At 37.0% G+C, this 16,729-nt stretch overlaps 1 protein-coding gene across 1 annotated transcript in view; it reads left to right on the top strand.

The window, feature by feature from the left end:
* The window catches only part of LOC120781124 (neither inactivation nor afterpotential protein C), a 91,329-nt gene that overhangs the window by 47,429 nt on the left and 27,171 nt on the right, over positions 1 to 16,729 (top strand). Inside the window, exons 8-15 of the mRNA XM_040113259.1 lie at positions 1,562 to 1,703; positions 1,762 to 2,036; positions 2,122 to 2,408; positions 2,814 to 2,963; positions 3,043 to 3,143; positions 4,792 to 4,839; positions 5,592 to 5,779; positions 7,474 to 7,883. Coding sequence (XP_039969193.1) covers positions 1,562 to 1,703; positions 1,762 to 2,036; positions 2,122 to 2,408; positions 2,814 to 2,963; positions 3,043 to 3,143; positions 4,792 to 4,839; positions 5,592 to 5,779; positions 7,474 to 7,883 — 1,601 coding nt within the window. The remainder of the gene's footprint in view (positions 1 to 1,561; positions 1,704 to 1,761; positions 2,037 to 2,121; positions 2,409 to 2,813; positions 2,964 to 3,042; positions 3,144 to 4,791; positions 4,840 to 5,591; positions 5,780 to 7,473; positions 7,884 to 16,729) is intronic.

Genomic DNA, 16,729 nt, shown 5'->3' with positions numbered 1-16,729 from the left:
CCGACGAAATATGGCTTTATGTAAAATAACAACTAAAACAGGGTTGCATTATATTTTTACGTGTCATTCCATAAAAATAAACAAATAATTTTCTGCGTGTGTTTGTTGTTGTGCCGTTGCCCCAAGAGGAAAATTCTGCAATTCGTGCACCGTGCAAGGGTTTTGCAAGAGCAAGAGAATCGCCCCAATATGACAATATCAAATGACAGCTGTATTTGTATATGGAATGTAAACAAATATCAAGTGACAATTTAGAGCCGGCAAAATATGTCTTCCAATAAAATCGAGTAAACTAGTGCAGGCACCGATTATAATGAGTGAAATGTTGGTTTTCAAGTAGTTTTCAGCGAAAACTGGTTTTAAAAGTGTTTTCGTTTGACAGATTTTAAATGGACGAAAACCCAAGTTTTAGTGCGAAAACCAGTTTTTCCCACGAAAACATGTTTTCATTGTCGGTCCAAACATAGAATAAATATATTTGTATTGTTGTAAATTTAAGTGCATGGGTATTAAATATTATAAACACTCATAGTCAATTTGAACTTCTATGACAATAAGACGGCTCTTGATAATTACATATACATACAAGAAGTGTTCCAAAATGAATCTAGCGCCCCCTGGTCTATATGTCGACTGGTGCGTTAAAATCTGCTATCTTTATCGATTTCCCAGTGAGAATTTAATGACATTTCATTGATTGCCGTTTTAAGTGTCAGTATGTATGTTTTATCGGTGCGAAAATGAGCTTCGAACAAAGAGCTATAAATTTTGTTTTAAAATTGGTAAAAATTCTACCGAAACGTTTCAATTGATGAAACAAGTTTACGGCGATGATTGCCTATCCCGTAGCAAAGTGCGCGAGTGGTTTCAACGTTTTCAAAGTGGTCGTGAGGACATAAATGACAATCAACATGTGGGCCAATCAAAATCCGTCATCGCCGGAAATTCCATCGAAACTGTGGGTGAATTCATCAAAAATCAGCCGAAATCATTATTAAAATTCATGGAAATGGAATTCAACATCTCCAAAACATCGATTTATCGCATTTTGACCGAACAAATTTTCTGACGACCAAAAATTTGCTCAGAATCCAACATTCGAAGGACCGATTATTTGACGAAAAATCACATTTTAACCATTAACCACTCCTCGTATTTACTTGATATGGCACCGTGCGACTTCTTCCTGTTTGGAAAAATGTATTCGCCGATGAAAGGAAAGCGTTATGCAGACGTAGAGGCCATTCAAAAGGCTTGCACTGGTATACTGGCGGCCATACCGGCCAACGAGCTAAAACACTCATTCGACATGCTTTTGATCGTTGCAAAAAGTTGTATTGAAGCAGAAGGAGACTATTTTGAATAAAATATATTGATTTTGCCGGAAAAACCATTTGTTCTGTTTTCTTTTTTAAGTCCTGTTTACTTTGGAGCGCCGCTTGTATTATAAATTTTGAACGTATTCTGTTTGTTACAACAAAACCGGCTTATCCTCTTTTTATTAAAACAATTATTTAAAAACTCCATATGTCATGCGTTTAATTTAATTTGGCATATTTAGGAAGCAGATGATATACCCACGGACAATTTGAATTTCTACGACAATAAGACAGCTCTTGATAATTTGTTGACAAAACCAGATGGACTATTTTACATAATAGATGATGCTTCTCGAACCAGTCAAGATCAAGATCTTATTATGGGTGAGTTAGAAATATTACACATATGCATTTTTGTCTTTAAACTAAATATATATTGTAGACCGGGTTGTGGAAAAGCATAGCCAATTCGTTAAAAAGCACACAGCTACCGAAATATCAGTCGCACACTACACCGGGCGAATAATATATGATACTCGGGCCTTCACAGATATCAATCGTGACTTTGTGCCTCCAGAAATGATCGAATCTTTTCGATCGTCAATGGACGAAAATATAATGTTAATGTTTACAAATCAACTAACAAAAGCAGGCAACTTGACAATGCCATTTGAAAGTGTACAACATAAACCAGAAGATTCTCAGAGAAAATCCTATGTATGTATTATTGTCGCAATTATTAGTGGCTTTTAGTTTATGTCTGTATTTCATTTTATTAAATATTACAAAATATTTTTCGCAGCCGCTAAATACTTTATCAGCTGGTTGTATTTCGCAAGTGAATAACCTCCGAACTTTGGCCGCAAATTTTCGCTTCACTTGTTTAGCTCTCCTCAAAACATTGACACTTAGTAGTAATTTGGGTGTACACTTCGTTCGGTGCATAAGAGCGGACTTAGAATATAAGCCGCGAGCGTTTCATAGCGATATGGTGCAACAACAAATGAAGGCTCTTGGGGTATTGGATACAGTGGTCGGCAGGCAACGAGGCTACTCATGTCGGATCACATTTCAAGAATTTCTTAGACGGTTTGTACATGTTCGTTTAAATTAAGCAATGTCGAAAATAGAATATTAGTTGGAAATATAATAATAAATACATAATAGTTAACACGGTCAATAACAAGGTTTGCGGAAACGTCAAACTCACGGTTAAAAATATAATATTTTTACGACATTTCAGTAACAATACCTTAATCATAACCACCAAATCGCAGTACCTTGTATCTTCTTTCTTTGTAGTTAGTTAAAGCTAGTTAAAAATTTGATATTTTATCAATTACATACGGTATAAAATATCAATATTATCAAGCGCTATTTAGAAGTATTATAAAAGTAGATAACATTACATATTCAAATCATAAATATACATATTGTAAAGGAATATACAGATGTACATGTACGAATAGATTCTCATTCAATTCTCGCCTGCAGTTATCAATTTTTAGCATTTGATTTTGATGAAACTGTGGATATTACCAAAGAAAATTGCCGTCTATTAATGATTCGTTTAAAAATGGAAGGCTGGGCAATTGGAAAAACTAAAGTATTCTTACGATATTATAATGATGAATTTTTGGCAAGGTATAAGACTTTAATTGAAACTTAATATACATATAAGGGATTTTTATCTTGCTGTATATCATGTTTTTTGTTTTCATAGATTGTACGAAGTCCAAGTGAAAAAAGTAATTAAAGTTCAGTCTATGATGAGAGCGTTGCTAGCACGAAAGCGAATGAAAGGGGGCAAGGATCCCAAAAAAGGTAATAATAAATAAATAAGGGAGGACTAATTTAGGTTTCAGCCGAACATTTTATATAATTCGTAAAAATGTATGGCATAAGAAAGTTTCCAACAGTCTTTCTTGCACGAAATTGTGAATCGATTATAATCATTAACCATAATTGCCGTATGTGCCGTATGAAACCTGGTGTAAAATTTTTAGGAAGATCTTTATACTTCTGGGGTTTTGGTTTAAAAAGTTGTAGCAATTTTAGTAGTTGAAATGAAATAGTTAACATAACCTTTTACATGGTGTTATTATCCAGTCCCACACATTTTAACTCCAGTACCAGATCTTCTATTTTGTAGCTATATTAAGTTGGTTCTCATTACTTTACTTTTTAGTAATTCGTCAAATGCTTTGAGTAAGATAAAAAATCCATATAAAAGCCAATATCAAACTTGTTAATACATAGGCCCAACAAAATATTCTAATAAATTCATTTTACAATTCTAGTACCTATATAATGAGATTTAAATTAATTGAAAGTGCAAAATTGAGAACAACTTGCTTCACGTAGATGTCCGTGGAATGAATTCATGGTAAATAACTTTATGATACTGATGATTTTTCCAGTTTCTGTATATTTTTGAACCGTCATTCCCTTTATTGTCGGAAGGTTTCGACGACTTGATCATAAACCCACGTCCCGTCGCCACTAAAGATGCGTTCAATGAATATGAAGACCTCAGCTACGTAATCAATCATGTTTTTTACGATTTCTACTAGACGTCATTTTTGCAAAAGATTGAGATATTTTGTTACCAGTCTAACTTTAACACGCTTCATACCAAAAACGTTACTAAAATGTGACGATTTTCAAGCAATGTTTCTTTAATTTTTTCGATGTTGTTATCATTAACAGAGGTGGATGGACAACTCCCAAAGGGCAAGTTTTCGATGATCGACACCTTCACTAAAAGCATTGTGCCCCTCAAATATATGTGTTTTTGATATAGTAGAATCAATGAAACACTTTCGCAAAATTTTAACGATTTAGTAAGCGTGATACCATTAGGAACATAAAATTTCAAGCAAACTCGTTTTTCCATTTTCGTCCTGGTAAAAATCATCAGTCAATCCTTTTGTCTCGTACACAAACAGCTACCAAATATTCGAGTTGGTATTTGGTTGGTATTACATGTGAAGATCAAGCTTTACACGAACAAAAAAAAATGTTGTACAATTTAGAATTTTTTTTTCGATTCGGTTGGGGTTAGCAGTTTATATGGACCAGTCATCGGGTTAAATTTAATTGACTGCTGGCCAAGAAAAATCAGTATCATTATTAGACGTCGTGACATTGATGCCCAAGTCCAACCGTTGAATTGACCTAAATAATTGGCAAGTCTGTTAAGTAAGTAAATGAAAGGGGGGGTTATGTATAGAACCTATAAAAATATATCATATTTAGCCTGAATCGGCGTATTATTATTTATTGTTTAATCGTCTTTGTCCACTGGTTTACAAAAAATTAGTGACATAAGAATTCGACAATTGAAATATAGTCTATACATCCCCATCCTTCGTACTAAAAAAAATTTTGTTGTTGTTGCAGTTTGCCAAAATATTGAAATATTACCATTAAAACATTTATCAAAAGTTCGGTTATTTCTAATATTTTTCAGCAAAAGGAGTCACTCGCAATGATGAGGCAGCCACTAAAATACAAAAAGGTAATAGGGAATACGCCGAAAAAGATTTTGATGTTGAATACTTTGATGCCAGTGAAACGCCATCTGAAGCTGAGGATCTCTTTGAGTCTGCGCGCAAAGAGGAAGCACTTGCTGCTGCACGTTTAGCGGAAGTGGAGCAAGCCACTCAAACGGAGGACAATTAGAAACACAATAAAAAATAAAATACAATGTGTCTAGAAATGATCACAAGATACTTTTTAAAATATCAACATTCTAGCAATTTGTCACTGTTCTTCAGTTTACAAACCTTCAAGCTGCTCTCAATATTGCATTATGTTCATTTACAAGCCGCATACACATAAAAATAAATAAAAAAAATACTTGCATTTGTTTGTATGTATGTATATAAATATAAAAGAATCAAACTACACATACCAGCGCCAAAAAATAACACATTGAAAGAATATGGTCTAAGGTATGTGCTGTGCATGTACCACGTTTTCAGCTAAGCAATTTTTTTGGAGATCAATTTATTACTATTTCACTGTGTTGTGACCTTTCAAGAACTCTTAATAATGAATGTGTACAACTAAAATTAACAAAGAACAAGAGCTATAGAGGAGATAAATTACACCTTCGGATATGCCACAAATAAGTAGGAATTCAAAACGTATATTGAGTTTGTGACAATTATTATTAAACTTATGGATAAAACAATATATTAAGTATATATTCTTATGTTTTTTATAAGAATTAACATAGATACATATATATATGATCTATACTTACAGCTTTTCGTGGATATCATGAAAGACAACGTTTTCAGCCCTTAGTCAATGAAAAAACGGGCCAATTGAATGAAGAAACAGCAGTATTTATACGAGTGTATGCTAAAAAATGGCGAGAAAAATCTTTATTTCAAGTCTTGTTACACTATCGTGCAGCCAGATTTCAGGATTTCGTTAACTTAGCACAACAGGTATTTCATAATTTGTATACCCTTGCAACATTTTGTGTATAATAGTTTTGTTCATTTAACGGTTAATTTTACTATCTAAAACTAATCGAGTTAGATTTTTAGTTATTTATATATAAATGATAGCGATGAATATACTTATAATGAAACGTAAATATGTTCCTTGGTATCCGAGGGCGATCGATATTATACATGAGCGGATTCTTGTCGCGCCCACAGAACGCTATTAAACGTTAAAAAAACTGTAATATAGTGATTAGCTACTGTATGATCCCAATAGCAGGGGACATCTATGAACTAAACATTTTTTTAAGTAGGCGTGGCACCGCCCCGTAAATGGTTAAATAAACATAACTTTCACCGCTGAAGCTAACTCTACCAAACTTGCTGAGAAGAAGCCCTTTTAGCCCTTCTTTATACGCTAGGAAAATGGGTTAAATTAGGTTATTACCACGCCTACTCCCGATATGAAGGTTTTGATGAAAACCACTAAAACTCACTGAATAAATTAGCTGCAATCATTAATTTTCTCAAAAAGGATGGTAGGGATGGGTTTTATATGAGCAGGTAGCATCGTCAATTTTTAGCCCAAATCCTATATCTAAAGAACTACTTGATCAATTTCAACCAAATTTGGTGTGTAAGGTTACTCAAATATTCTTATCATACGGTGTTAAAATGAACGAAATCGACTAAAACCACGCCAACTTCAAGAATAAGAAATATTTAAATTCCATCTGATCCTTTCGCTTTACACTTCACAAATCAAACCACAATTAATTTATCAAAATAAAACTTTTCACATATAATGGCCCTGAGATATTTCATCTTATGATAAAAATTATCGAAGTCGACCTATATGTTTTCATAGAAATAGGTCTCAAATATGTGGGTCCTAGAATATTTGGCTGATATTAATTGAATACATTGGTCAATCTATGCGTTCTAGTATTTGAATTCGTAAATAATATATATTTATGATGGCCCTTAGGCTCCTACCTAATACCTACCTAATACTTTCGAACTTTTGGTTGACATATTTTCGGCATTAAACTATAGTATACGAGTATAAGGCCGGTTTCTTTTATGGTGCTACCCCAACTCACATATACATACAACATGTAATGATTTTCATTTATACAGAATGAGATTGGAATTTCTCACCCTTTTGTTAACGTCTTCATCATTCATATCACATATATCTCATTTAAATATATTAATATTTCGAACATGTAAAATGTACTAATGAAACTAAGTGAGTCTAAAACTTATAATATACATTACATAAGTTAATAAAATACCAAATATGAAAGTAATGTACTCACGATTTCGTTGAACCATGAAAGTTGAATTCTGTCCCAATAGTTTTAAATATAAAGTTTTGCTACACCTGAAAGTACCTACATATTCCCCCACCTTTGATCTTGGCGAGAGTATAAAATATTCGGTTACATCCGAATTTAGTCCATCATTACATGTTCTTTCTAAATTCATTTCTAAATAGTTATTCTATATGAGTATATAATGTATTTAAGTTAAAAGGAACATGACAAATTAAAATATGGCAGAGTAACCTTAATTTAATTTCATATATCTTCAACTTTGATCCCTACTTTTTTTTACCTACCCTGACTTTTTGTTTTGTTTAAGAAAAAATGTTTAAAGAAATTACTAAACAGGAAATTATTTACTTTCAGGTACACATTTATAATCAAAGATTTTTCGCTGGAATAAATAAATGTACACGTAACGTACCATTTGATCGGATAAACACGCGCGAAGTGAACTCTTCTCAACTTGGGCCACTGCCTATACCGACAAAAAAGCTACCGTTCCGATTAGATCAAATTCCTTTCTATGATACCCAATATATGGTTAATGCAGCTAATTCATTATCTAGACAAAATTTCTCAAATACTTTAATCACTTATGACGACGAAGATGCTTGGGATAGTCCGCTACAGCGAAATCCTTCTATGACTTCATGTTTACTAACATACAATGCGTATAAAAAAGAACAAGCATGCCAGACGAATTGGGATCGGATTGGAGAGAGTGACGTAATCTACAACCAAAACTATTATCGAGATCCACAGCTTGTTAAAAGGTGAAATAATTTTACTGCTGACAATTCGGATTAATTGTTGTTGTATTACTTCAGAAAGTGTTTTCTCTTACGAAACAAATTTTCAATCAAAAATGTCAAACGATTTTTTTTCTCTCGCGAATTTCTTGTTTGTTTTTGATGATTTTGTGTGATCTATAAATTATTCGTAGTAAGCTATCACACAAATTAGTTGAAATTTTGGAAAAGTTCATTTTTTTAATCCTAAAAGCGACTGCTTTGTCCTCATGAGTTTTTAAAATCGCAAATCAACTTTGACTTGAGGTACTTCCTTTTTGAATTCTTCGCGTTTTTCACATATCTTTGAAAAATTTTAGTGAACTTGGCCTTATCCAAAAACTTCCTACGGAAAAGTTGTTGGAAATCTTATTTCGGACAAAAGCTGTCCAACCTATCAAAACATAAAAGTGAAACAAGTAAGGATGGGCTAAGTTCGGATGTAACCGAACATTTTATACTTTCGCAAAGTAAAATATTATACTCGTATGAGATTTCCGTATATATGTGTGTAATTTTCACGAGGACATCAACGAGCTGGGCAGCGGCACCTTCCCAATTAAGGGACCGGACATTACAGGTGCATGCCCTAATATCGTAGTCCTTATTTCGTTTGCCATGGTCGTCATCAAAAGGGGGTTTTCATTGGTATAGTTTTTTACGTGGCGGGTCCCAAACCCAGCGCGCAACCCTATGTGGGGAATGTTTCGCCTTCTCACTTTAGCTCGCCTTCGAACGGATATTCTTAGGCTACCCAGAGGATACTTGGTCATAGACCGGAAATTGTGAGCTGCTTGAGTCATATGTAAAAGAATCGTTTCTGGCCAGACCCAAGTGAATGGTGATCAGAGAACTTTCCTTACTTGTGTGAACTACCACACATGACTCCATTCTCGTGAAACCTCATGGTTGATGTCCTCGTGTAAATAAAGGCTGACAATTCCGCCGTCCAAGAAATGCGATGGACGGGACAAGGACAGAGACGAGTAGGTCCTTGTGGCAATTACTACAGTGGCCATATAAAAGAGGGCAAGTTTGGTGTGGGATTCATTCACTCCGGTGAATGAACGTCTTGCCACAATCCGCATCGAAGCGAGGTTCTTCAACATATTCGCTGATTTGCACCCACGCCCCGACGAAAGAGAAGGACGATGTGACCAAAGATGTCTTTTATGAGTGCTTGGAGCGCACTTATGAGAGGTGCCCCCGCCACGATGTCAAAATCGTGCTTGGCGATTTTAACGCCAGGGTGGGCAAAGAAGGTATCTTTGGCACTACGGTCGGTAAATTCAGCCTCCACTACAAAACATTCCCAAATGGGTTGAGGCTGATCGACTTCGCCGGGGCCCGAAATATGGTTATCTGAAGTACTAGATTCCAGCATAAGAAGATTCATCAAGCTACCTGGCTGCCTCTGGATCGAAAAACTACCAACCAGATCGATCATGTTGTGATAGACGGAAGACACGTCTCCAGTGTTTTAGATGTGAGTGCGCTCCGAGGTCCTAACATCGATTCGGACCACTATCTTGTTGCAGCCAAGATTCGCACCCGCCTTTGTGCAGCAAAAAACGCACGCCAACAAACACAAGGAAGGTTCGACGTCGAGAAGCTGCAATCACAACAGAGAACCGAACGATTTTCTAATCGGCTTGCACTCCTGCTCTCTGAGAGCACTCGTCAACAACTCGGTATAAGGGAACTGTGGGACGGCATTTCAAGCTCCTTACGTACAGCTGCAACCGAAACAATTGGAAAATCCAAAAAACAGCTGGTACGACGAGGACTGCCGTGTCGCAGCGGAGAGAAGCTAGGCTGCCTACCTCGCAACGTTACGATCGACCACAACACGTGCGGGATGGGATAGATACCGAGAGTTGATGAGGGAAGCGAGACGCATTTGCAGACAGAAAAAGAAAGAGGCCGAAATGCGTGAGTACGATGAGCTTGATAAGCTGGCCGACAGGGGTAATGCTCGAAAATTCTACAAAAAAATGCGGCGGCTTATAGAAGGTTTCAAGACCGGAGCATACTCTTGTAGAACTCCCAAAGGTGATCTAGTCACCGATGCCCAGAGCATACTTAAATTATGGAGGGAACACTTCTGCAGCCTGCTGAATGGCAGTGAACGCACAACACCAGGAGAAGGCGAACCCGATTCCCCAATCGACGACGATGGAGCAGACGTTCCATTGCTGGACCATGAAGAAGTTCGAATAGCAATTACAAGCCTGAAGAACAACAAAGCGGCGGGGGCCGATGGATTGCCGGCCGAGCTATTCAAACACGGCGGCGAAGAACTGATAAGGAGCATGCAGCAGCTTCTTTGTAAAGTATGGTCGGATGCCCAACGATTGGAATTTAAGTGTGCTCTGCCCAATCCACAAAAAAGGGATACCCCACAATCTGCGACAACTACCGTGGGATTTGCCTCCTCAACATCGCATATAAGGTGCTATCGAGCGTATTGTGTGAACGATTAAAGCCCATCGTCAACAATCTGATTGGACCTTATCAGTGTGGCTTTAGACCTGGAAGATCAACAACCGACCAGATTTTCACCATGCGCCAAATCTTGGAAAAGACCTGTGAAAGAAGAATCGGCACACACTACCTCTTCGTCGATTTCAAAGCTGGAGCTGCCTTTATGCCGCAAATTTGGTATCCCCGCAAAACTAATACGGTTGTGTAAGCTGACGTTGAGCAACACTAAAAACTCCGTCAGAATCGGGAAGGACCTCTCCGAGCCGTTCGATACCAAACGAGGTTTCAGACAAGGCGATTCCCTATCGTGCGACTTCTTCAACCTGCTTCTGGAGAAAATGGTTCGAGCTGCAGAACTAAATAGAGAAGGTACCATCTTCTATAAGAGTTTACAGCCGCTGGCGTATGTCGATGATATTGATATCATCGGCCTCCACACCCGCGCCGTTAGTTCTGCTTTCTCCAGACTAGACAAGGAAGCAAAGCAAATGGGTCTGGCAGTGAACGAGGGCAAAACGAAATATCTCCTGTCATCAAACAAACAGTTGTCGCACTCGCCACTTAGCACTCTCGTCATTGTTGGCAGTCATAACTTTGAAGTCGTAGATAATTTCGTCTATCTTGGAACCAGCGTAAACGCCACCAACAATGTCAGCCTAGAAATCCAACGCAAGATAACTCTTGCCAACAGGTGCTACTTCGGACTGAGGAGGCAATTGAGAAGTAAAGTCCTCTCTCGACAAACAAAAACCAAACTCTATAGGTCACTCATAATTTCCGTCCTGCTATATGGTGCAGAGGCCTGGACGATGACAACAACTGATGAGTCGACGTTGCGAGTTTTCGAGAGAAAAGTTCTGCGAAAGATTTATGGTCCTTTGCTCGTTGGCCACGGCGAATATCGCATTCGATGGAACCATGAGCTGTACGAGATATACGATGACATTGACATAGTTCAGCGAATTAAAAGACAGCGGCTACGCTGGCTAGGTCATGTTGTCCGAATGGACGAAAACACTCCAGCTCTGAAAGTATTCAACGCTGTACCCGCCGGGGGAAGCAGAGGAAGAGGAAAATCTCCACTCCGTTGGAAGGACCAGGTGGAGAAGCACCTGGCTACGCTTGGAATATCCAATTGGCGCCACGTAGCGGATAGAAGAAACGACTGGCGCGCTGTTGCTAACTCGGCTATAATCGCGTAAGCGGTGTCTACGCTAATTAAGAAGAAGGAGAGTGTGTAATTTTATCAGAAGCGAGTTATTTATATACACATTGAAATTAATTAGAACAATTTGTATAACAAATTTACTCGAATTATGAGAAATTCTTGTACGCTTAAAATTGATTTTATATAAAACGCATTACACCTTTGGTGAGGAATATGCAAAGAACAATAACAATGAGTAAAAATTTGTATTTTTTAAATAAATATTATGATACTGTTTAGCTTAAAAATAATAAATATTAACGATTTTAAAAATTACATTATTATACTAATTTACGTATGTGGTTGTCAAATATTTTCGCTTTTTCGTTCTTTATTCGTTCGATAATCTGTTTCCATCTGGACGGCAACTGCATAATACCCCCCTCTTCGAAGCCTCCCTCCTTATTTGCGAAGAACTCGGGCAGCCACTTTTCACAAGCCTCTTTTGAGTTCAACTTTAACCAACAAGAGCGATCGCCATAGACAGGAACAGGTGGTAATCACTTGGCGCTATGTCCGGGTTATATGGTGGATGCGATAAAAGCTCCCATCCGAGCTCCCGTAGCTTCTGACGAGTCATCAACTAAGTGTGTGGTCTGGCGTCGTCCTGGACGCTTCTGGTCGATCGCCTACGGTCCAGGTGTTCGCAGTAGATGGTAGAATTAAGCGCCTGGCCATATGGGAGCAACTCGTAGTGGATGATTCTCTTCTAATCCCACCAAACACACAGCAAAACCTTCATGGAACTTCTCACGAAACGTTCCTCTAGCGGATTTGCCTTTATCGAAGGAAAACTTTAAAATAGCGCGAATTTCGGCGTTAGTGAACTCCATGTTTACACGTCTATGAACGCAATATCCAAACTTATCATGCATAGCGTCGTTTTATAGGTTATGTCAAAACCTTACAAAGATGTATAGTATTGCCAGATACGAGTCGGGAGCGCTTTATGTATTGCGAAATTCAAAAGAAAAGATTGCGGATATTTGACAACCTAATATAAATATTACTATATTAAGCATTACCATATATATTTACTTAATAACATTTATCAAAGTTACATTTCATTGTTCCTTATACTATATAATTTCTTTCCTATATTTACAAAATAATGTCTTATATAATAACAAATTATACATACATATACATAACTCGATTGCAAGCAACATATACTAAAACACTTGGCATTCTGGGTCGAGTATGAACTATAACTATGCTAAATGTGGCACCCTAATTTTTATGATTAGTTATTGATTTCTTTTATATTAAAAAGATTTAAGAGCTTTACATCTTTCTAAAATAATCTATTATACAAATTCCTTTAACTGAATCTTTAGCAGTTTGATGATAGCCTCAGTTGGGGTTCGATTGATCTTAAGAGCTTTGAAATTGTTTGTCTTTTAATTAGACAAAAATAAATGTAAACCGAAAAACTAATACCGTTGTGTTAACTGACGTTGATCAACACCAAAAGCTCCATCAGGATCGGGAAGGATCTCTTCGAGCCGTTCGATACCAAACGAGGTTTCAGACAAGGCAACTCCCTATCGTGCGACTTCTTCAATCTGCTGCTGAAGAAAATAATTCGAGCTGCAAAACTTAATCGAGCACGTACAATCTTTTATAAGAGTGTACAGCTGCTGGCGTATGCCGATGATATTGATATCGTCGGCCTCAACACCCGCGCCGTTAGTTCTGTTTTCTCCAGACTGGGCAAGGAAGCAAAGCAAATGGGCTGGCAGTGAACGGGGCAAGATGAAATACAAGTATCTCCTGTCATCAAACAAACAGTCGTCGCATTCGCTACTTGGCTCTCAGTCATAACTTCGAAGTCATAGATAATTTTGTCTATCTTGGAACCAGTATAAACACCACCAACAATGTCAGCCTGGAAATCCAACGCCGGATAACTCTTGCCAACAGGTGCTACTTTGGACTTTGTAGGCAATTGAGAATTCAAGTTCTCTGTCGACGATGGTGGAAGCAGACGAAAAGGAAGACCTCCACTCCATTAGAAGGACCAGATGGGGAAAGACCTGGCTTCGCTTGGAATATCCAATTGGCCCCACGTAGCGAAAAGAAGAAACAACTGGCGCGCTGTTATTAACTCGGCTATAATCGCGTAAGTGGTGTCTACGCTAGTAAAGAAGAAGAAGTTTCTAAAGCATCTATGGCCACTGACTGATTCAGGTAGAAATCCAGGTCCGCATGGTATCTATCTATCCACAAATGTATGTCTAGAAACAGACAGTGAGTCCACTGTCCTTTGTATGAATTTTGACACCTTTCTACTACATTGTGATGCTCTTGATTCTCTCCTCTCTCTTTGCTGCGGTAGACGTCTCTTCCAGACTGGTTAATACCACAGCAGCGTCATTTGATAAGCACTTATCACAAGTATTGCAGAAAGGATATATGTATACTACGTTAATTGGTCTAGCATATGTTTTTATGTCTAGCGACAGTATCCAAATTGGAGCCGGATACAATATAACTGAACGTCAACGCCATCATTCTAGACAAAAACTTTATTTGCTTTACAAGGTGCGTTCCAACGTAAACAGGACCTTTTGAATCTAGTGCCCCCTGGCGGCGCCATCTACATGCCGACTGGTACGTTAGAATCTGCTATCTTTATGCTTATCTTTATCTTTTATTTATTGTCCAGTGAGAATTTCGTGACATTTCATCTATTGGAAGGGAACTTATTGCGTTCTAAGTATCAGTATGTTTGTGCTATCGATGCGAAAAGAGCTTTGAATAAAGAGCAAACAATAAATTTTGTTTTAAAATTGTAAAACTTTTACCGAAACGTTTCAATTGATGAAACAAGTTTATGGTGATGATAGCCTATCTCGTAACAGAGTGCACGAGTGGTTTCAACGTTTTCATAGTGGTCGTGAGGAGATAAATGTCGATCAACATTTGGGCCAATCAGAATCAGTGATAACCGGAAATTCCATCGAAACTGTGGGTGAATACATCAAAAATCAGCCGAAATCATCATTGAAATCAAATTGAACATCTCCAAAACATCGATTTATCGCATTTCGACCGAACATTTGGGCTTCCGAAAGGTGTGTGCACGGTTTGTTCCGCACAAATTGCCTGACGACCAAAAATTGCTCAGAATCCAACATTTGAAGGAGGATTATTTGACCAAAAATCACACTTTAATCATTACCCACTCCCCGTATTCGCTTGATATGGTACCGAGGCATACTGGCCAACGAGCTAATGCACTCGTTCGACATGCTTTTGGACCGTGCAAAAAGCTGTATTGAAGCAGAAGGAGACTATTTTGAATAAAAGAAATTGATTTTGCCGAAAAAATCATTTGTTCTGTTTTTTTTTATGTGCTGTTTACTTTGGAATACACCTTATACATGTCGTATCATCTCCTTGAATTTGAGTCTTGTGTCGATTATTACACCAATGTACTTCAACTCTGGATGTGAAGTAATCTTATATTCTCCTATGATATCTTTTCTTCATATGCATATCTTTCCGCGATTGTTTTCACATTATTGGGTTGCAATATTCTTAGCACCCCGTGGTGCATGATATTCCATAGTAGTGGGCCTAAAACCGAGCCTTGCGATACTCCACTGAAGATAGTGTAGCTCTGAGTGCCCTGGTCCGTGTCTAATAATAATTTCCGATTTTCAAAATAATATTTATCAGATCATGTGGAGCGCTTATTTCATATAGATCTTTTATTTTATTTGCCAACTTTACTTAGTTGAACGCATTTTTTAAATCCAGGGCTTGTAATGCTCAGTATTTTTTTGTACTAACTTTCCATCCGTTCCCACTTTTTGCACACTTCGCAGTATCAATTACTTCTCTTAAGTGCCCTGGAGGCGATCAAATAATTGCGTCAAACACTTTAAGTGTGTTGGTGTCGTCGGCTACACGTACTCTACACCGACCTGTTGTCGGCTCTGTTTGAGGAAAATCAAAAATTTTCGATATTCCTATTTGACGGCCACTAACTTGATCGTCTCCACTCATGTTTGACAAGCATGAGCTCATTTACGGCAGGTATAATGGGATGCCCAACTTATTCCAGTGTGAGAGCGCCTCAAAATAAGCGTTTCTTATAACATTTTCCATTGTGGCCAGATCGAACGAAATAAGAATTTTTGAGCATTTAAATTAAAATTCCCAATTGCACTTTCCACACCACCCAGGAAGTATGCAAAACGGCGCTTTACCGCAGTTAGTTTTGGGTGCTCGGTTCCCCTTTAGGCCTATAACACCCATTAAAAATTTATTTACATAAAGTAACAAAACGATAACAATTCATTATATAACGAAAAAAACAAAACAATAACAGTTCATTTAAAAAATATATAAAAATATCACAGCATAATAACAAATTATTTACATATATACAAATGCCTACATTTAAATACCAAATTCTAATTTTTGTTAAAAAAATTGCTTTCTAATTTTAGAGCCTCTTTATCCTACCTGTTTAAAAAATTTTTACTTTTTTATATTCTATCGTAAGTTTGAGTTCGCATATTGTAACCACTAAAAAATAAAAAAAAATTGAAACCTATAGATGTGAAACACACAAAGTTTTATTTTCAAAATTAGGGACAGAAAGGTCTTTATTTAAAAATTCAGTTAAGAAATATATTCTAATTCTAATAAAAAGGGCTATAACTATTTTTGGGTCACAATTATCACAACACAAAAAGGGCCTAACATCTTTCATTTTATTAAAAAGAATATCTCCTATTCCTATTTTATGACAATTACTGTCGAATTCTTCTAAAAATCTGGTTTCCAAAATTTTTGCAAATGCAATAAAATCCTTTAAAAATTTAAATTTTCACAATTATCACAACACAAAAAGGGCCTAACATCTTTCATTTTATTAAAAAGAATATCTCTTATTCCTATTTTATGACAATTACTGTCGAATTCTTCTAAAAATCTGGTTTCCAAAATTTTTACAAATGTTGTATAATCCTCAGGCGGCTTCAATAAATTGCATTTGTCTATTTGATTTTGATGCATGAAGATGAATTCGTCCGAAGGAATTTCATCTCCTAAATATGGTAAAGGCAGGGAACATGTGTGCAGTTTGAAAATTTTTAAATAAAAATAGCCGCAAAAGTAGCTAAAC

This window comes from Bactrocera tryoni, unplaced genomic scaffold (genome assembly GCF_016617805.1).
Source record: "Bactrocera tryoni isolate S06 unplaced genomic scaffold, CSIRO_BtryS06_freeze2 scaffold_32, whole genome shotgun sequence".
In the NCBI taxonomy this organism is placed as follows: domain Eukaryota; kingdom Metazoa; phylum Arthropoda; class Insecta; order Diptera; family Tephritidae; genus Bactrocera; species Bactrocera tryoni.
This window is presented reverse-complemented; position numbering and strand designations above follow the sequence as displayed.